This window comes from Syngnathus leptorhynchus, chromosome 3 (genome assembly GCF_054491065.1).
Source record: "Syngnathus leptorhynchus isolate UIUO chromosome 3, UIUO_Slep, whole genome shotgun sequence".
Classification (NCBI taxonomy): Eukaryota; Metazoa; Chordata; class Actinopteri; order Syngnathiformes; family Syngnathidae; genus Syngnathus; species Syngnathus leptorhynchus.
In genome coordinates, this window is record NC_141197.1 from 7,180,193 (window position 1) to 7,202,230 (window position 22,038).

Below are 22,038 nucleotides of genomic sequence, written 5' to 3' on the forward strand. Positions count from 1 at the left end.
TAGTGTTCACTTCTATAAAAAAGAAAGATAAATCCAATGCATTACTAAATATGAAATAGTTATTCACTTTAATTTGATACCAAATGTATTCTGTTCAATACATCTAGATGTAAGTACCACAACATAAAGACTGGCCTTCTAAACTTTGGTCTCATTCATCTTTTTGATCTTCAAGCCACAATTTCGTCAGTATACAGTACAGCCATACAATAATGAAGGGATTGACCTTGCCATTCCAATATTTTTTTCATCCATATCTGAATAGCTGGACATACAAACTGAAATGCTGATCTTGTATCATATTCATCTTCTAAATATCCAGCAAAAATAACGAAACCGGCCTTACTCTGCCGACACTTTTGAAGGTGCCTTTTGTAAGCTCTCAATGAAAGGCTTGAATTAAGCATTTATTCCAATGTAACTTTCACACCATGACCTTTTAGAAGCTTAATTAGAAGAGACAAATGATTCATGTCTGTGCTCACTGTTTTTCTTAGAAATACCTTCTAAATGTCTATTATGTCTCTTTTTTTTCGAGTTTGTCAAGTTCACCAATTCATTTTGTCACTGCTAAAACATTCAATTAACAGATGTCATTGTCGTCTTATTTTGGTTTTCATGCGGACTTTCAAATGCTATCTTTGTTTTACTTTCTGCTAGCAAAACGCTGCCTTGTCACCACTGACCTTGTACAGTTTATTTATTCAAGTAGATGTCTGAAAACATGCGTGAATCTTCTTTGTTCAGTAACCAAGTTATTATGCTCCGTGGCGGTTCTCCAAGACCCTGACACGCGCACCACTCGCATGTAGTCACTCTTTGCTCATTGACCTGTATTACATGTATTTTAGGCTTTTAATCAAGGACAAATTGCTTGTTTTGATGTGTCTAGCCTTCATATTACTATCTCCAAATTTTTAAATTGAAAATGTAGCACAAAACACAATGATGTTTGTCTATGGGAGTTATTTCTTTGCTGTAATGCAATAAAATGTATGTCCCATGGAAAAAGTTGCCAAATCTACACACCACTGAAGCTCATTATCGTTAAATTAATATGTTATGAGACAATTTGTCTTGTCTTTTCAAAAGTCACCCATCCAAACACCAAGGGTCCTTCAAAATGATTTCCAATTGAAAATGTATTGCCAAGATTATTATTATCCATGGACTTTGGCTGCAGTGGGAACCCAACTGATTATTTTGACAAATTGTGATTTTATCGCTTTTGCACATTGAAGATATATTTGAAGACTTTCCCAGTATCATCAGCATTGAATTGAAACTCAAATGGTGATCCTGCTTTAAAACACGTTTTTGTGTCACATTTTAACATTACTCTTTAACTGATGCTGATGTGGGAATGTCCAGTCAAGTCTTTGTGGTCACCGTGTGATTTTGTTATCCTCCATGGAGCAAAAATTAGCCTGCTAACAAAGCTCACTTATTTTCTCTCGTTCTCTTTTTTTTCTCCCCAACTCTTACGTATGTGGGCATTTGATTCTGTGATAGTGGTATGTGCTGCATAAAAATGTCATTTGGGTTAAAATTATTAACAAATGTGAGATACCGTATTGGCCCGAATATAAGACGATGTTTTTTGCATTGAAAGAAGACTGAAAAAGTGGGGGTCGTCTTACATTCGGGGTCTAGACATTAGACCCATTCACTTGTGCGCAACGGTAAGTTAAAAGGTTGCTGGTATCGTGTACGTCTTTGACACAAAGTGAGTATATACATTTCATTGTTACTACTCTCAACTGTTGTGGCGCTTGTCTGATCGCGGTTTGTTTCGTGTGTGCGCTGTTTGATTAATAGCTTCGGCGCGCTCTAAGTTTTCCTAGCATCGTACGAGTAGTGCCAGTTTGCCTGCATGCCCCTATGAACCACAGTGCCTGTTTCTGTTTTGCCAATAAATCAGTAAAGCAATCAAAACTGAACCACGTCTTCCTGTGTTCTGAGTCTTGAAAAAGAGGGGGTTGTCTTATAATCAGGGTTGTCTTATATTCGGGCCAATACGGTAATCCTCCATGATCACTAACATGGTTTTAGGAATTTGGGCTAAATTGTAAGCTTTTGTGAAAATAAAGTATGTGATGAGAAATGAGGACAAATTTACATCATCATCCATCCATCCATTTTCTGAACCGCTTTTCAGGAGGGATGCAGGCTGACTTCGGGCAGTAGGTGGGGGACACCCTGAACTGGTACACAATCCCGTTATTTATCACAAGAAACATAGGCTTTTTTGCCCCAATGATATTTAGTATACAACTTCATTTAGGTTTGATATGTGCATAGCACCCAACCATTCGTCCTACTTGTGAAAGTTCTCACCAATACAGGACACTTTACCAGGGGTCAGTAAGATTTGGCTTTTCATGGGCCATTTTTTTTTTTAATGTAATAGTCGTACTAAAGTGACAACAAAATAATGATGCAATAGTCAAATTGCTTACGTCTGGCCAAAATCTCATGAATCACATTTTGTCAAATTTCATATATGTTCAAAACTCAATTTGACAGTCCACATCTTTGGGTATGTGTGTGTGTGTTTTTCTTTCAATGATTGACCAAATGTAAAGTGTTGAAAATGGCTTGCTCTCTTTGCCGATGCAATGATGATGGTCGAACAAATGATTTTGGAGGTACAAAGTTTTGACCTGATGCCAGCAACATTTTTAAGTACCAAGACCAATAAATGTATTTTCAGAACTGTTCCTGAACTTTCTTTTTTCTTTTTTCTTTTTTTTCCTTTGTCAATTGCATGGTGGGCTGGATCAAACGCTCATGTGGATTGCCCACAGTTTTGTATCCGTTTTATCTCATTTATGATTTGCAGATGCAAGATTAGATCAACACTGTTCTTGATAGTCCAGTATGTAAATATAAAGTTCAAGTCTACTTTAAATGTCAAATGGTGCAAAGTGCGCTTGCCTCTACAAGTGGTCTTGGGGCGGAAGTATAAATCACTGGCGTGATTTTAAGCGTGTATGTCCCAACTCCATTTGCCACGCGTAATTTCCCTCAACAGATGATCTATGGGTCTCTTCAAGTGACCTATAGTGCTAAACATGTCTCAATGAGAATGTGGATCTCATCTGGTGATATTGAGCGCGTATTGTTTGAAGATGCGTCTTCATTTGGCTCATATTCCCAAATTCCCAGCGATCTCCTTTGAATGGGACGATGACCTTTTCCACCCCTCCCTCCTATCCGCGCGTCAGTCCGACTTGATTAGCACGTCAGGCGCGACAATGCGTGGGTGTCCCGCGTCCTCCCATTAGCTACATCCCTTTATCAATGCCCTGTAATTAAAATGTCACCGTTTAATTTTCGAGCCATCGCGTTGCTCTCGGCGGAATCTTTTCTCCAATAATAAAAAAAAAAGTGCAATCGAAATGCTCTTTTCACTGGGAAAAAAAAAAAGTCTCAACAGGGAGGGATCAATAGGGCCTTTAGTCCAAGAGGAGGATTGATTGCGCTCTAAAATGGGATTTATAGGCTCACGCTTTTATAGAGTGCTGATACAACTGTTAATTATAAAACGTTTGGCCCAATTGCTACTCTTATTAAAGCTGCCCCATCAGATTTATCTTTTTACTCTAGTATGCGTACTTGTAGAAATACACTACAGGAATATTGAGGCAACGTCATCAGTTTGATCGAGGGTGGGGGGGGGGGGGGGGGGATACTCCAAAATGACCACGCCCACTAATGTCCCATTGACTTTAATAACCGCTTGCAATGTGATATCGGCTCTAAAAATAACGGAGATGTACAAGTTGTACCTGGAGAAGCCAGGGCTCGTTGATCACAAAGAAATACTATACTTCAGCTGATGTTGACGTCATTCGAATTGAATGAAAGTCATTGCACAATTAATTGATCAAAGTAATCGAAGGTTATTCAATGCGAATTTGCATATTTTTATTGCGTGTAGCCTATAATAATTAGATTGCTCTGGAAGTCATCAAAAATTACAGGCATATACGAATAATCTCAAAGAGTTGAGGTGAGTCGCACGCGTTCGCTTCATCCGCCCCGCGTAATCTCTTCTCAACCTGCGTGGTTCGACCCTCCTCCATCCGTCGTTAAACCACGCATGCACGCATGAATATTTCATGTTACAGGTTTGTTTGAACAATTGGCCCGCTGTCTACTAGGCCCTGTTCGTTTGTATCCAACGGAAATAATAAAGAGCTCGCCGAAAACGACTGCTTAAATGTCGGCCGCGTCAGCTCATGTTTCTCGCAGCCACACGGCTGCACTGAGCTGGCCCGTGTAAATAATTAAGAGGAGAGGAATAATTACAGTGTAAAATTGTAATTATTGCTGGGGGCGGCAAGAAAGCCTCTTGATGGTGAAAGACGAGATCGAGGATCATGTTTAGCATCAATATTGTAGAGAGGATGAGGAGACAGCTTATCTTGCGTCAGCAGAGCAAACTGTATCACTCTAGCGCACAGTCTTCCTCTTGGACCACAAACAACTCAGAAATGTCTCACAATTACTTCCAGGAGACATCAAAACATCCATGAACCCATGTTGTGGCTATATTAGTTGTGCCCATTGATTCATAAATTACAATTAGATGAAGTATAGTGATTCCACTTTTGTATTTCAATTGGTGTTTGTTTTTTCTTTATTTTTTATCAACATGTATTTCTGAGAAGCTGATTGTCTTGGGTGGTGCCAAACAGGAAGTTTTGTTAACTGTGCACCCTCTTGTCAATTCCTGCAAATTATCCTCCCCCATGTTGTAGACCATAACCGTCTCAAGGCTGCATGGCCTCCAGGCTGTCCTTTGTGTGTGTGTGCGCGTGTGTGTAGGCCTCCAGCTGCTACATTTCGAGCCCCCCCCACCCACCACCCACCACCAAAACATTTTGGTAACTGTGTCTCTCACCTGCCCTCCTGTCAAATTCAAGGCTGCCTTTAACCATTATGACTCCTCAAAAAATGAGTTGCTGTTGATTGCAACACAATTACTTTTAATGTTCTTTAATATGACTTATTAGTATTATTATTTCTTTTTAATATTATTATTAATATTATTATTGGAATACTACACCAAAACTGGAATGGAGGCCAACCTACATGAGTGTGAGCAGTACTATATCAGGATTATTATTGACATGCATTCCATTTTGCGGGTGAAATGCAACCAGATTAGCTTCAGCCTTTCTTTACCATCATTAGGTAAATAGCATCTCTTGACTCTGTGCACCTGCTGCAGGTATATCCACAATGTTTACACTGTCTCACATACCCCCCCCCCCCCCCCCCCCTGCTGGGCTACTAGTCATAGATATGAAAACATTTTTTAAACACCATCTCTTAGCCCTCCCTCTTTCTGCCACATTTCCCTTCATTGCTGAGGCCTCACATTGATTTGCGTGACCGTGGAAGCCAAGCAGATGGTGTTGTAACTTGATAAATGAGCTGAGCCAATTGTCTGTCGTGGTGCACCGTGGAGCAGCTAGCTCAGTCTGTTTCCTCTGTGAAAACACTGGCTGTAGTCCAATCTAAAATGACATTTTATGAGACTCTTGTGGCCATTAATGTGCTTGCCGGATGTAGGAATGAGCAATTTTTTGGGTTCAAATACTCTTGCTGGTTTGGTGGAAATGATTGGTTGAATTGAATTGAACATCATACGTCTCTAAATAATATTCATGAAAAACAGACTTTTTCTTATTAGTTTGCATGGCGCTACATTTCATGCGATAAAATGGTAAGGCCCCTTCTGCGATGTAGGTAGCCCAGATTATTTTATTATTATGAATCATGCAGCTATTTTTGAATATATTATTACAGAAATGTTAAGAGACAAATGAATCATTATAGATTGATTTGAAAAGTTCCACTTTTTATTTTACTAACAGTATCAGATGGGAAATGATACACCCATGCATGTGATGTAATTAAAATGGATGCCATTGTTTTTTCTGTTTTTTTTTTTTTTTTTTTTTTTTTTTTTTTGCTTATGAGGTGGCAGTATGCTTAATGACTGGTGGCTCAGCACCCCTTGCCTCACACATATTTCATCCAAAGGACCCCAAAACTATTAGAGCAGCTATGGCCTAAAATGTTTTATCATGTGGTGCATCATTGCCGCACAATTATCCTAACCGTTTTTTTTTTTTGCTGTTCATCGCGTCTGCAAGCGAGACTTGCGAGAAAAGGCTTATTTTGAGAAAGAGAGAGAGAGAGAGAGGGGAGGTGGGTGATCAAAAGAGAGAGGGCGATCAAGAGGTGCCGTGTGTCGGCTGTCTACCCGCTATTTACCTCCCTGCTGGCCAACAGGATGGAGGCACCTTGTCTGCTGCACCATGTGTGCATTTTAGTCAAATAACGCATCCAGCACATTTTATACTGTCCTAGTTGTAGCATTCTTTGCATTTCTATTAATTATTGTGTTGTGCCCAATTTGGGGCGGGGGGGTGTCGTCTTTTTGAACAGAAGGTAAGAATTTTATTATTTATTCAAGTAAATATTAATGTTATGTTTTTGCGCGCTTAATCCAAATTTTGAAGTATGTTTTTTTTTTTTTGGAACACGTTTTGTGCTATTGGTTTTTTTCCAAGACCCACGTAAAAGCTCGCGAGTGTAAACGAGGTGGACCTGCTTCCTGGCAGTTTGAGGTTAATCCTTGCCGATGCTTTAATTATAAATAGGATTGGTCTTTTATTAACAATGCGAAGACGCACGTTTGGATCTGTGTAATTACCAGCAAAGGAGCTTACAACTGTTCTTTTCCTCCCCGCTAAGCGCATTTATGCAGCTAAGGCTGCATTTTCATGCTGTCCTTATCTGCCTCTAAAGGTCTTATGTGGGTCTTTAAGTAGTTGCCTCATAAGTGCTGATCCGATCTGAAGATAAGAGGAGCAAGCACATCCACTCTTCAGCACAGGAGAGACATTACATGGGGGAGGAAAAAGTTTACTATAATGTATAGGAACTCAAGAAATAGCGTGTCATTTATTTTGTTGACTCACTAGGATGATTCTTTTTTTGTTTTTGCATTTTATATACCTATATGCTGTTTTGATTGCAGCGTCAATCCAGTTTTCCATGTGAATGTCAGGCTTCCAGGGATGGAGTCAATAGCCGGACAGCTTCGAGAGCCTGGAAGAGAAGCCAGCTCCACCCCGAGTCCCAAACGGGACGCCCAGGGTCTCTCCGGCCCCCTCAAACCGAACCAAGTGAGCGAGACCTCACTGTACGGGGTGCCCATCGTCTCCCTTGTCATCGACGGGAGAGAACGACTGTGCCTGGCCCAGATCTCCAACACCTTGCTGAAGAACTACAGCTACAACGAGATCCACAACCGCAGGGTGGCATTGGGCATCACTTGTGTGCAGTGCACCCCCGTGCAGCTGGAGCTCCTGCGACGCGCCGGCGCCATGCCCATCTCGTCCAGACGCTGCGGCATGATCACCAAGAGGGAGGCCGAGCGGCTCTGCAAGTCCTTCCTTGGGGCGCACAGCCCTCCAAAGCTGCCCGAGAATTTCGCATTCGATGTGTCCCACGAATGTGCGTGGGGTTGTAGGGGAAGCTTCATCCCGGCCCGATATAACAGCTCCCGGGCCAAGTGCATCAAGTGCACCTTTTGCAACATGTATTTCTCCCCGAATAAATTCATTTTCCACTCGCATCGCACCCCTGAGTCCAAATACCTGCAGCCGGACGCGGCCAACTTCAACTCGTGGAGGCGCCACCTGAAACTGACGGAGAAGAAGCCCTCGGATGAGATCAACCACGCGTGGGAGGATGTCAAGGCCATGTTTAACGGGGGCAGCAGAAAGAGGACACTTCCTATGGGGAGCTCGCGGGAGCAATCGCCCATGAAAGCACAAGCTTCCTCCGCACTCAGCCGCACCGCTTCCCCGGAAGTCCCGCGCAAAACTTTACGGTGCGACGGGGATCAGGGGAGTAATAACATCACTTTGGCGAGCAGTGCCAGGAGTTATCCACTCATCCCGGTCCCCAGTAAAAACTTTGGCATGCTCCAAAAAATCCCCCCACCTTTATTCCCGCATCACCCGTATGGTTTCGCTAGCTACGGCTTGTGTCCGAAAAAAAGTGACAGCGTGCCAGATGTGACTAAAAGCAACGTCCCCGGCGTGTTTTGGCCTACTACCAAGGACGCAATTTACCCCGCTTTCCCCGTCTTTTGGCCCTCGGCTAGCGGTCTCCCCATGCCGCCCTATCAGGCTAAACCTCCGGAGCTGCCCGGGGTTCGCCAGGCCGACCTCGACTTATCAGACCAAAGCGAAAGGGGTGTGAACACCCCCAAAGATGGCCACCAGCAGGATGCGGGAGAGCGACGCCCCAGTTCGTCCAGCAACTGCAGGAACGATGATGACAGATCCGGGGATGAGACGACTTCACACCGAAAGATCAGCTACATCTCTGCCTTTAGACCTGTCGTCAAAGACGCGGAGACCATCGCCAAGTTGTACGGGACCCGGGAGGGCTTCAATGTGCGGGCTGGCTACCTCTCCCCGGACTTTGTTAGCGAAACGTCCAGCTATAGATCCATGTCCCCGGACAGAGACACCGTGGAAGACGACGACGAGGACCCCGACGTTGATGTGGAATCAAGCAGAGGAGCAGAGGATGAAGAGCCGATCCGGATCTCGCCGAGAGGGAACCGCCACGGGTCTCCTGCGCCCGAGGCGCTTGAAGAGAACCACGGGAAGGCTGCACCTTACAGCCCTGCTGTAGCATCACCTGAGGGCTCGTCTGATGAAGGCAGGCTCATCCGGGATGGCTCACCTATACATCACGTAAGATGACATTCAACTGTAAAATGAGGTCAAGTCGTATTTGCACGGATATTTGAACCCTTGAATCGGTTGTTCAAAATCAAATAAAAATAGCACTGCTTGCCTGGCAAATCAGTGATTGCGTGTGCAACATTTTAAATAAATGAAGGATAAAGTGTTAAAAAATCGCCTTTGAAAAAACGATTTTAAATGCTGTTATTTTACCCAGATAATCAACTCTATTGTAGCCTACGTTTCATCCTATCCTTTGATGATACTTAATTTGATCACATTAATACACAATTTCCTCATCTATTCTCAGGGTGCCCTGTCATTTGCAGAATCAAGGCCTCCGTTGTAAAGTTGAAATGACGGTAAATGTGCGTGTGCGTCTGCGCCATTTTTGCAGGTGTATGCGGATGAAAAGGAGTGCCAAGTGCAAGTGGACGAGACGTTCGAGTCGCCGAGTAGCCCCTGCAGATCAAACGGTGATTATTTGGCTCATTTACCTTTCGTGCGTGTGCGTATGAACCTGTTCGTCCTCCTTTTTAAATACTTTTTTTTCCTTTCTCTTTCTTTTTTTTTTTCATTTTTAGGTTCGCAGCACGGTCAACAAAATATAACATCCAATCAGGAACAGATGGACAAACAAGGTGTTTTTACATTTGAAAGAATTTTCATATGAAAAACATGCTCTTAAAATATTTGCAGTAAGCAAATACATTTTATGTTGTGTTTTTTATTTAAATACACAATATGCTCTGTTGTAACTAGCCACTGTCGTTTTATTTATTTATTTATTTATTTATGTATGTATTTATTTATTTACGTATTTATTTATGTATCTATTTTATTTATTTATTTATTTATTTATTTATTTATTTATTTATTTATTTACGATACGTATACGATTTATTTATTTTACAGCTGAAGGAGCTTTACGCATTGACATCAGTGTACATGAACGAAATCTGGAGAACATGGCAAAAGGTAAAAGATTTCGAAAATAGATGTTTTGAAATGATTATTGGATGCAGCAAAAAAAGAGGACCCACTTTCAGTATATTTATGTGCAGTATAGGGATTTATGCAATTCAGAATTAAAATATTAAATTCAATGCATTCATTGTTTTGACTTCTGTTGAAAAACGATCATTCTGTTGCTGACTCCTGATTTATGAAGCCCGCTCCCCACACGTTTTAAATGCACGCATCTGTCTTGCTAAATATAATGTGGCACATTACACATGCGAATTTGCATCTTATGAGGCCAAACCGTTCCCATAGGTGTTGCGGACTAAATCACAAGACATGGTCGTTTGGACTTATTATTGTAAGAGGAAATCGTTTAGAGGCTATTAATATTTTAACGAACAGAGCCGCAACCCCGAGGCGTGGCAGCTAATTATTTTTGAACGCTTGGAAAAACCCCTAGACCCAAATATCATGGCCTCGCTTAGCCTGCGGGTGTTGCGCGACAATTATGTAGCGCGCGCGCGCACACACATGAACGAGTCCGACAAGCGACGCTTGTTGTAAATGCCCCTCGTGTCGCGGTCTACTGCATGCTCACGTTTTCACGTGCATATATTCAATACATATTATTCCAAGGGAGTGATGGGAAAATTGAAGAGAAGATTGCCTCATTATGCACGCGGTACGCATGCACAATCTGCCTTCATTTCGCTTGGCTCTGTCACAAACGTGGCAATGGCTGTCGCTTTATTTACTTGATTTAGCTACACGGGGCAGTCAAAACATTAGACACTGCAGTGCATCAAATAAACAGTTAAAGTAAGATATTGTTCATAAAAATTATGCATAATGCATTCTACGGGTATGTTCAGGTGTTTCCAAAGAAGTGCAGAATATATGTTAGCCAATATTTTTGTATTGTTTGGATTCACAGAGGAGTTACAGAAGCAGCTTCTGGAGCAGATGGAGATGAGGAAAAAGCTAGAGAGAGAATTTCAACATTTGAAAGGTAGAGATCTAAATTTCCTCATGTTCAACCGTTATCTTGTTTCAAGCATTATGAACGAGTCTCCACAATATCTGGTATTCCTCAGATAATTTTCAGGATCAAATGAAGCGCGAGCTGTCCTACAGAGAGGAAATGGTCCAGCAGCTGCAGATTGTTCGAGGTTGGTGTCTCTCCGCTTTATGCATCAATAGACACAACTTTGAAGCAGAAGTAGATGAGTGCTCTTTAATCGAATGGAAACAATTTGGAGCCATATTTTTTGGGAATTCATAATTCAAATCAAAATGAAAACGTGACACTTGTATATGTTTTAAAAAATGACAATTCAGTCAGGTCCTGAATGGACATATTGGCTGGATTTAAAGACTTTAGTCCATGACCACAATTGATTTTAACTGTCACAATCCTAATGAGACAAACGTGTCACAAAAATATGGTATTTAGGCTTTTGGGAAATTATGATGCTGACTACCTTAATTGTGTTTGACAAAACAAGTTTCACCCAGGGCATACAAAATGTAGTTATATTTACATATTATACCAATTGTCAAAAAATAATTAGCTTTTAAAAAGCAGGCCTTTGAAAAAATCTAGACTATTGTTACTGTCCTAATACTTTTCGACCCAAGTGCATTGTGTCCCTTATATGTCTTTCTACCTCATGTTTTTTTTTTCTGCTGTGGTTAATTAGAATAACAGAGCTTCAAAAACAAAAAGTGAAACTGAAACCTCGCTGTTTTGTTTGTCAGGGTTATTTTCTCTTAAATCGTCGCCTGGAAAATTGAATAGACAGCCCATTATGTGGTGCTGTATCGGTTACATGGGCTAGACAGCAACTAAAGCTACCCGCTAAAGGATTGGCTTCGTGTTACACTTGTTTAAGTACACAGAGCAGGGTCACAGTAAATATGATGAGGGCAAACAACATGTTTGTACTCAAACCCCCCCTCCCCAATTTCTTTTTATTCATTTTATTCTAAGAGATACTTTGTGCTTAGACCAAGAGCGAAAAGCAAGCCCGAAAAATATGATTCAATTCAATGTGCTACTTTTTTTTGTTTTCAATCACTACAGCAATAAATAGCTGATCAATGTCAATATTTTGGGTGAGAAGTAAGCAAGTAATTTGAATGTGAGCGGACATGTTCTTACTGATGGGCTCGTTCCTCCTTAGAAGCTCACGACGCCCTTCACCATTTCTCCTGCAAGATGTTGACCCCTCGCCAGTGTACTGGAGCCTGCACCTTTAAACCTCCTCTACTGCCTCCTTAAATTCTGCCGCAACCCTTTTCCCCACCTTTAACACAAAAACACTCCTATAGATGATCAAGCACTTGAGCGAACACTCAGAAAAAGCAGGATTTATTCCAACACTGTTTTATGTTGAGAGTCCAGTGGTCTGATATGAACACTCATACCAAGAATCCACCTGCTATTTAACGATTCTGAAAAATGGTGGCAAAGCACTAATACAATATACTGTATACCATGTGACAATGTGCAATGGCATGTCAAATTGTGATAAGTTGAAACCTATGTCATACTTTAGCTTTTTATTGCTTGTTTGAATAACTTCAGTTATGTATTCATCTTCATTTCTCTTTCAGATTATTTGTATCACCATATGTGTTGTAAAGCACTTTAAATGGGCAACATCTCTGCTTTTGTCGTCCTTTATATACCAAATGGTCATATCAGAAAACAAAAAACACAAAAAAAACGAAGGATGTTTATGTTGAAAAGGAAGCACTTACTTCAAAAGTGACTGAGATCATAATGTATGTTTGAGATCATGCAATAAAAGGATGTCTCTCATGTGTCTCGATGCCTTCATACACTTTGGACGTTCTGCGCCTTTTTTTTTTTTTTTTGCCAGTAGTCTTAGCCTGCCACCTACTGGAGACATACAGAATGATCTTATTGTCTCGGTATATTTGACTTCACCCTGATCGCTTTCATTTTGGCACAGACATCACCAAGTCAACTTACAATGTTTGACACGGTGTCAGGGGAGCAAGCTGATCTAATAGTGAAATCTAATTCTTCTGAAGGGAGTCCTAATAGATATTGATTGTGCCGCTGCGAGTCCCTGGACGCTTCATGCTGAGACATAAAGTCACTGAACTGACACACAATGAATGTTAATTTTCTGTGATTGTGATCCTGCCCTATCAAATCTTTTTTTTATTTTTTTATTCATTCTAAAACATCCTGATGAATTGGTTACTATATTGCATGTTTTATTTAGCACAAAAACTCTTAAAGGTCATTTGGTGGGAGTTGAAAGAAACCTCAGAGAACCACTCATGATCATTTGTTTACAGATCATTTCATCATATTAAAAGATTTATGGAGATTTCCGCTCATTGAGTACAGATAGTAGTTAGATTTTTATTCACATTTTTTTTTTGTGATAGCGCCAGAGAAGACTGCCCGTGATGACAAAGAGCAAAAGTGTCATGACAATAGAACAGGCTACATCAAATTCATGGTGATTGAATGACTCCTTTTCCAGTTTAAAACGGTAAGCATATTTATGGTCGTGCTTTATTATATATAGTTTTCATGAGCAATACATTTGCTCAGTTAGTATGCTTGCCTCACATTCCAAAGGTTCTAGGTTCAACTCTGGGCTCAGGTCTACCCACATGGAGTTTGTACATTCTCCATATGCTTGTGTGGGACTGTAGCTTCCTCCCAAAAATAATCAAAGACTATAAATTGTCGTGGTGAATCCACTTCTCATCCAAAGTCAGACCTGGATAGGCTCCAGCTCCCTTGTGAGCCTAATATAGACTGAATAGATAGTTTTATTTTTTTCTTGTATGGCTGTTCAATTTTTTTTTTATCATGTGTGATGAATAAACTTAGCACGGCTTCGGCAGTGATCCCTTTGTATGTTACAAAATTTAAATGTGGGTAGTTTGAGCCTGAGTTCAGATTGCCAACCTCAGTGGTTGCCAGTAGTTTTATTATAAACTGACTGCATATCATTTAATTTTGGCCACATTATTTATTGTTTGTACCATTACTGTGAGCGTGTCTTGGTTTCTTTCATTTAGTTTGTTAGATTGCATTTGCACAGGCAATTTTAAAACCACATTCAGTCTCAGGTCTCATGTGTTAACCACTGGTGACATTGTCTGACTGTATTTGCTGGGATTATTTAAAACTTGTATAAACATGTGTGGTCACATACACCTGTCACATCTATGACTGTTAACAATGCACCAGATGGTGGACATACTGTACATACTGTTGAAATAAAACCTCTTCCATACTAAACGGTATGACTTGTTTCACTATAGAATCTTTTGTGGCTGAATCTCAGTGTGATAATAGATGAAAGCCCTAAAGCAAATTACTTTTTATGCTTTTGCTGTGTACAAACATTAGGTTGCAAAGGGTAGACACAACAAACTATTGCAAATACAAAAGAAAGAGATAATTGGCGAAAACGAACAAGGATCGCGACCTTAATGCTCAATTTCTTGGGGTCTTCATTTACTGTACAAAGGCGTCCTCTAGTGTCTAAAACAGAAAATGCATGTTTTGAAAACCGCAAATTCAGTTCTTGAAGTGCGCAGATTAATTAACATGCATGGTTCAAATTCTGTATCCGTCAAACTAAATTAATTAACCAAATAGTAAATAGACAGAATATTGTTTGTAAAATACAATGATATTTTGTGCCTTGAATGTTTCCACATCTATGTAGTTTTCTGAATGAATGAATTGTGTGATCGTGGAGTGTATAGCAGAAAAATCTTTTAAAAATAAAAATTATTTATATTTCTTCTGGTGCTTGTGAGACACTTATTGTAAATAAATTAAGCAAAACTAAACCAACAAAACAAAACAAAACAAAACAAAACAAAACAAAACAAAACAAAACAAAACAAAACAAAACAAAACAAAATAAAACAAAATAAAATAAAATAAAATAAAATAAAATAAAATAAAACAAAACAAAAATAGAGTCGTGGATCGGAAAAAAAAAGCTCAATGGAGACGAAATCAGAATGAACATAAGGACTTTGACTAAACTGTATTTGTTAACAAAACCGTACAGTGCACCTGTTTTTTTTTAGGGGGTAAATGCGTTTGTGTTTTTGAACGTACTGGAACCCAGTGGATATGAGCGCGTTCACGAAGCGACATACGCGTGCCCGTTGGCAGGATTCCTCACCACGCCTGCGCAGAGAAATACAAGATGGCGGAGAGTGCGGAACTGAAGGTAAGGCGCAGCCTAAAATCGGGATGGTTTTCCGCGCTGGTCGATGATTCACTTGTCAAGTCAGTCGTGGCGCTGCCGGTTTAAACGTCCGTGTGTTGCAATTTCGTCCGAGATGACGCTGACAGCGCAAACAGTCTGGCAACTTTATTGAGTGCACGCGCGAGCGTGTTTATGTTGATATGGAGACTCGCAGGTTTGGCTGAACTGCACGGACCCTTTCCCTCTCTCAGTCCAGTTGAGCGGCTGCTGAATGGGCGGGCATCAATGTTTCACGTTTAAACAGCACGCTCTCATCAGATGGGTTAAAATGTGCATTTTGGAAGCAGGTTTGCAGATGTCGGCGAGCGAGCGTGTTGTCTCGCCGACTGACTGTCAAGGCTGTCAAAAGGGGCACGAACGTGACAGCGGGTTCGTGTGCGTCGTGCGCGCAATTCACGCTGAAAAATCATCTCACACTCGCTGCTTATTTTATTGTCCATATATTTTACACGACTCAATCGATGAGTCCCAAGCTCTTGCAGCCGTAGTTGCTTACCTGTCCCGTTCTTATGTGACGCTCACTTTACCTGTTGATGACAGCAGCAGTGCTTTGGCGCCTCCTGAACCGTTATGCACTCCAAATACACTTTCAATGCACCTTGTGCATATATTAAATATTAGAGATTTCATTGCCGTTCTTAAATAGATTTGTCATGTGTGTCTGAGGTTGTGTATTTGCTTTTACTCACCAGTAATACCAACATTTTGACTTTTATACTATACCTGCATAAATTATCTCAATACCAGTACTGAAACGCTACCTCGGAACAAAAAAAAAAAAAAGCTGCAAAAATAAAGCTGACTAAAGAACTCAATTATTTATTTTATTATTATTTACTCAGAATATTTGGATATGCTTCATCAGAAAATAACATTTTCAACATAAATTGAACACAAAAACCGCAAAAATATAATCTTGAGCAGGTTATGATCATTTTCATGGCCTGATATGCAAGACCATTCTGGTGTTAATAATGCATGCTTTTTTATTTAAATATTGAGATTAATGCCTGAGATTAACGTTTGAACACTTTTGTGTATTAATTTCATATACAGCATGTTTATGCAGTCAATGCATATGAATGAGATAAAAAGTTTCATGTATTAAACAGACACATTGCTGCCAATTTGTTTGAACTACAGAATTTTTTTTCATTTATATTTTTAGTGCATACTGGCTTGCCTAAAATAGAATTTTTCATTTCATTGTGGCCAACGGTAGAATCCGGCTCAGTTATTGCACACGTTGGTGTTGCAAAATAGTGATAAATATTTCTCCCGGCAAACACTGGATGGGTTAGCCGCGTCTTCTTGGGAGACCATAGATGTACAACATCTCGAGTGCTTGTGTTTGGCTCCGTTCATTATAACTCATTGACATGCAGCTATGATTCAAGTCACGTGTCAATTTAATATCAGTGCTTCAGCAAAGAAACAGTAAAGACATTATGCCATGTCTGCATCACAGTTCTGAGATTTTGGTTTTGAATCTCAGTTCTTGGCTGCTTTCCTGTTTGAAGTGTTGCCTGTATGGGTTTTCTCCAGGTACTCTGACCCCCCCACATTCCAAAGACATGCATGTTGGATTAACAGAACACCCTAATAGGCCATAGTTGTGCGTTTTAGTGGCCTTTTATTTCTTAACGTGCCCTATAATTGGCAGGCTCCCAGTCAAGGGTGTACCCAGCCTCTCCCCCAATGTCAGCTGATAGGTTGCAGCTCCCTTGTTACTCTGGTGACGAGCTCAACAGAAAAATGGATGGCTCAAACAAATGTCTCGTATTATGAGCGTTAAATGTTTTTACAATTCCTCTCAACCATGATTTTTGCACAGTAAAAATTCATAGGTTGCTTACCAATGCTTTGGTTGTTACTTCTTTTTGCCAGTTGGTGTTGTCATTGTCTCAGCATAGGCTGCTAACCCCAAAACAGTGTGATTGAAGAGGAAAGCGGAAAAAATAAGACAGTTGGAACTAACACAAACACCAAGTTGGATCCAGAAAAGCTCATCTGAAAAATAAATAGAATAAAATGAAAATTTGGGTCAGAAAGACAGAGATGGATGGAATTTTGACTGTTTATAAAAAACATCCCCAAAAGCTTTCTGTTATAATTGATGCTCTGATAAATTAGTCACTGGCTTCCTCCAGGCCGTGATTGTTTGAGTCCTAATATTTGGAGAATGTGTGATGTGCATCTCAGTGACTCATATTTTGCTGGAGTGAAGAAAAATCTTTCGATTTGATTTGATCTACAAAGATAGCCATTTCTTTTCTTACGAATATAAAACTGGGTTTTTGCGTTGAGTGATAATTCACAAAAGTCTAAAGAAGACAGTTTTGTAGCGTGCTGATAAGAAATGTAACTGAGTGCTGCAAAGCACACAGTATGCATTTGCTTCCTTGGGATTAAAATAACAGATGAACCACAGACACAACCACATTGAAATGTACTCTGAAGTTCCTCTTCTCTCCTCTTCTTCTCATGGTGTTGACGGTTTTGATCCTGATAGTTTTCCATTTAATCTTTATTTATAGCTGTGAGGTCAGTGTGAAGGACTTTGAGATATCAACAAAATATGAACGCTGTGTACATTTGGCCTTCATAGAGGCTAGTAGAGGAAAGCTTCAAGGTTGAACACCGGCTTTCTCGGGTGAGTAAGTTATAATATTTTGCAACAATAGCCATAGTACTGCTATCCCTTGGCTGTGGGAAAATTAATATATTGTAAGGTACCCATGAAAATACACTCAAGTGTACAGTTCATCTGTCCATTGACATGTATTTGAATAATAATAATATATTTTAAGGGCAAAAAAGTCTTGAAGATTAAAGTGTTCGGGGTGGGTCATAACACTGAGAGATTCACATTCACAACGCAGCACTAAATTATGATATCAAGATTTGACCTGGGTGTGTTGATGCTCTCCCTCCATTATATCCACATTTTATCCCACTGAACGTCTCATATGAGTTCATTATTGACGGTCCTTGAATTGCTCAAGTCCTGTCATCCAACTGCCAGCCCAAATTGGGCTCTTATTCAGTCAAGTTACAGAACATTCAGGCACATCTAGATTTAAGCCTTAAATGAAACTTGAGCAATGTTGTCTTAAAATTAAATCTCCTCTGCTCCGTAGCCAGGAATTTTGATGAGAAAATTTGACCTTTCTTTCGCTTGGCGAATATGGGAAGATTTGCCATGCCACTCCCGTTTCAACTCGTCATTGGCAATATGGTGAAAGGGGAGCTTGCAACCTGAAAGATCATGAAGGGAGAAAAAAAAAAAAAAAATCACAAATCAGATTTGAAATGTATGTAAATGTAGCACTAGAAGGGTTGGAAAAGTTGCTAAATTGAGTAAATCGTTACGTTGGGAACGCTGACTATACTTTTGTAACCTAGCTCCTAGTGTGGATCGATTTCCACTTACTCTGATGGTATTGGTCGGGGTCAGAGGTGGGCAAACTCTTTGGCTCAGGGGCCACGTTGACTTTAAAATTTGACTCACAGGCCAGGTCGGTACCAGATGCATACATATCAAACATAAGCCTAAAAAAGGCATTACAGTGTTATTACTACATTAACGTTTTGTGGGAACAGTGTTGTTAATCACCCGTTTTTGCCAGTCCATCAAAGTCCGGTGTCAGTTTTGTCAGATCTGAGGTGTTCATCACTCAACTGGGATCTGTGAGGTGCTTTATTGGTGTTCATCACACTAAAAGTCCGTTCACCCACATACGTAGAGCCAAACAACACCAGCATCTTATGTGCTATCGTCTAGATGTTTGGAAATGTACTTCATGAAGCATAAACCTATCCAGTTTAACAGAGTTGAACTTCTCCTTCATGACCGTGTTACATTGGAGATCAATCTGTTTCAGTTGCAACTCTTCTGGCACTGTTTCAGGATTTTGTGCGAAGAGACATGAAACCAGCTGAAATGACATGTCAATTTTTTTTTTCAAAATCAGAGAACCGATGGCAGAATTCTACATGGAGGTCATCCAGTTTCTTTTTTCACATGTTGAGGGACCTCTTTCATTGTCGTGGGGAAATGAGCCAATGACTTGTTTGACATTTCCTTTGAGAATAAGGTGAGCTTGGTTTTGAACGCTCTGACGTTTGTGTAGATTTCATGCACAAACTGGTCTTTCAGCTCGTTCATGTATGTCCACAGCAAAAGCTAAACCACAAAACCAATCTGTGTCACTCAGCTGAAGAAAATCGTCACCTTTCTCAAGTAGCTCAAAAATGAGCTCCCACACTCATTGACACACTTTCCCCAAATTTAACCAAGGGGGGGGGGTTCTGTACTTAATCCACACATAGGACGCACCGCATTATAGGGCATATGCATGCCATGACTTGCTGTAAAAAAAAAAAAAAAGAAACATCACAGGAGCAAGGCAGTCAGTTCCGTTGTACTTTATCCGACTATTTAATCATGTACTGTATTATACTCACATTGTTAATTGATATTAATACACAAATCCATGAAAATCCTCATCTTCTGTATCCAAATTAAGCAGTTTGGCAAGTTCGCCAGAAAGCATGTTCCTTCTCGTCATCGTTAATGTTGCTCTTCTGGAATGATCCTGGCTTTCCAGATTTCTCTAATTGTGCCTCATAAACATGTCTCTTTGTCTATGCCATTTTAGAGTGTCCTAATGCTTTGCACAAACTATAGTAGTATTTATTTTTCAATGGCGGTGGTGGTACGTACTCTACGTGTTGTGTACAGTTCTCTGATTGGTTTACTGCCCTGATCTTCGGAAAACCTAATGTCTTCTGATTGGTTCATCGGGTCTACGTATTACGCCTGTATATCACGGAAGCCACATAAAACAACTTGACAGATTTTGGAATTTGGTCCACACACAAGGCGCACCTTATTAAAAGGCGCACCTTCATTTTTGAAGTAAATTAAAGGCTTTTTAGTGCGCCTTATGTTGCGGAAAATACATTATGGTATTTGATTTGAGCATATATGAATAGGAAATGAAAACCACTTTTTACTATTGTTTTGCCATACTGACAGTTGTACACGTGATCCGGTTACCATGCCAACAAGCCTGGTGTCAAGATCACTCGACAGGTTTTTGGAGCCAATTTGGTTCAAATCCGAGTTGACGTTCCTACAACCTCCTCCTGCTATAAGACGAAGAGTCTGTCCAAACAGTTTACATTGTTCAAGGTGCTGAAGAGGTGCTTGTGTGTGTTCTCTGTTTACATTCACTTGACTTATGCATTGTACATGAGAATACAACACTTGGTGCTTTCCATGTTGGGTTTGAAGTCACCTCCGGTGCCACTGGGTTGGGTCACGCAAGCATTTTTGGGATGATTGAAATTCCAATATCTTGACAACACCTCTCGGTAATAATGTCTATGTTCCCTTTTCTCATTTGCTAAGACAAACAAAGACGACATTGTATGTTAAAGTGTAAATAAGTGTGAATATTTTTTTTCCCCAACTGAAAAACAGAAATGTTAGTCTTTCCCTTGATGCAGTGAAAATTGAAACAGTTTTCACACAACACAAACAGAAGAACCAGGGAAGCTCGATTTAGATTTTAGATGCTTTTTTGTGAGAAATTCTGAGAATGTGGCACTCTCAATGTTGCAGGTTGAGAGACCAATTTATTTCAGAAAAATCATTCCTCAAACACATTTGAAGTGAAACGATATTGTGATTGGTGGTTTTGTTTGACGACCCAAATTTTAACTTGCTGCTGTTTCAAGGTCAATAGAATGTACTCACTTGTGTCTTTGTTAATTTAAGAATTGTTGAACTATAAACTCTGTCATTTTCCAATGTTTTGCTGTAACATGATTTGATAAGGGAAATTAGAAGTTGCCTGCCATTTGTACTTAGGGCTGGGTTATGTGGCTGTAAATAAAATCTCTTTTTCACTTGAATAATTCTAATTCTTCCCTTTCTTCTCTAAATCTAAATCAGGTTTTTCTTTTTGTCATTTCCACTAGAGATTAGCGTTTTATTTCTCCAGATACTATCCAAGCTCTGAAACTGTTAATTTTCTCTCCTGAGCATTAACTAATATCAACTTCCACAGAAAGAAGGCTACTTTGGCAAAGATATGACCTTGCAAGTATATACTATATTTCAGGTAAAAAAAAAAAACATGTTGAATAACTACTTGCTCCGTATGTGTAGATGGGCACCATGTTTTTGGCAGTCGTGTCATGTGAATGATTCTGTGATTGCCTTTCATTGGAATCCGCTTCTTGTGATACAACGTCAAAACAATGTCAAAGTGATTCCACCAATTTTGCCGTAATCATAGCAAAGCTACGAATTGTGCTTTTTAAACTAGCTCTCCTTGACTGGAAGACACGCTGTTAGTGGAAGCGCCACACATCAGTGGGGACACACTTACAAAAACGGATTTCAACAAAAAAACTGCTTGAAAAAATATCAGTCTGACAAATCAAATCAAATTCATTTGAAATAGTCCTATTTGCATATTTGCAAAAGTACTGAAATTATGTTGTTTACCCACAGTTTGAATCCCAAAGATGACATTTTTAATTTGGGAAACTGTCTCGAGTTTGGCCAATTATACTGTCATTGAGATCATCAAAGTTGCTCGGTGGGCAAGTAATATTATCATACCTGTAACAGATTATTGTGCCGTTGTTGAACTTTTTTTTTTTTTAATTGCTCTGTGAATTCATAATAATACAAAGTATATTGGTATACTATCACCATGCAGGCTCTTAAATGTGTCCTGTTGCGTTTAATTGAGTTTCAAAGGAGACCCGGCCCGCCGCAGCTTCTTTGAACTGTCTTGCTTCTCTCTTTTCTCCAGCAGCAACATGGCAATACTAATAAGCATCTGGGCTCTGGCAGCTTATATGAGGAGACAGTCTATTTGTAGAGCCTGTGGCTAGGTTAATCCCTAATGATACAGGCCCTATGCTTTTCTCTCCTACCTGAGCTCTTGTCTTTTCTGCCTTTGTGTACATGCTAAGCATTCACA

General features: G+C 40.0%; 2 protein-coding genes across 4 annotated transcripts in view; both read left to right on the forward strand.

Annotated features, from left to right (window-relative positions):
• The first annotated feature begins 7,100 nt into the window (after nucleotides 1-7,100).
• Nucleotides 7,101-12,484, forward strand: skor1a (SKI family transcriptional corepressor 1a). 2 transcript variants are annotated; one of them, XM_085907788.1, is made up of 7 exons: nucleotides 7,101-8,795; nucleotides 9,184-9,262; nucleotides 9,371-9,427; nucleotides 9,702-9,764; nucleotides 10,684-10,758; nucleotides 10,844-10,918; nucleotides 11,933-12,484. In XM_085907788.1, exons 1-7 carry the CDS (start codon nucleotides 7,101-7,103, stop codon nucleotides 12,028-12,030), a joined length of 2,142 nt encoding a protein of 713 aa, XP_085763914.1. In that variant the 3' UTR covers nucleotides 12,031-12,484. The 2 variants fall into 2 exon arrangements, with proteins under 2 accessions (XP_085763914.1, XP_085763915.1); XM_085907789.1 differs by lacking the exon at nucleotides 9,371-9,427.
• Nucleotides 12,485-14,904: 2,420 nt separating this feature from the next.
• Nucleotides 14,905-22,038, forward strand: part of LOC147059024 (E3 SUMO-protein ligase PIAS1-like) — a 31,785-nt gene continuing 24,651 nt past the window's right edge. For both annotated transcript variants that reach the window (XM_085907560.1, XM_085907561.1), the window contains exon 1: nucleotides 14,905-14,995. In XM_085907560.1, coding sequence (XP_085763686.1) covers nucleotides 14,972-14,995 — 24 coding nt within the window. In that variant the 5' untranslated portion in view covers nucleotides 14,905-14,971. The remainder of the gene's footprint in view (nucleotides 14,996-22,038) is intronic.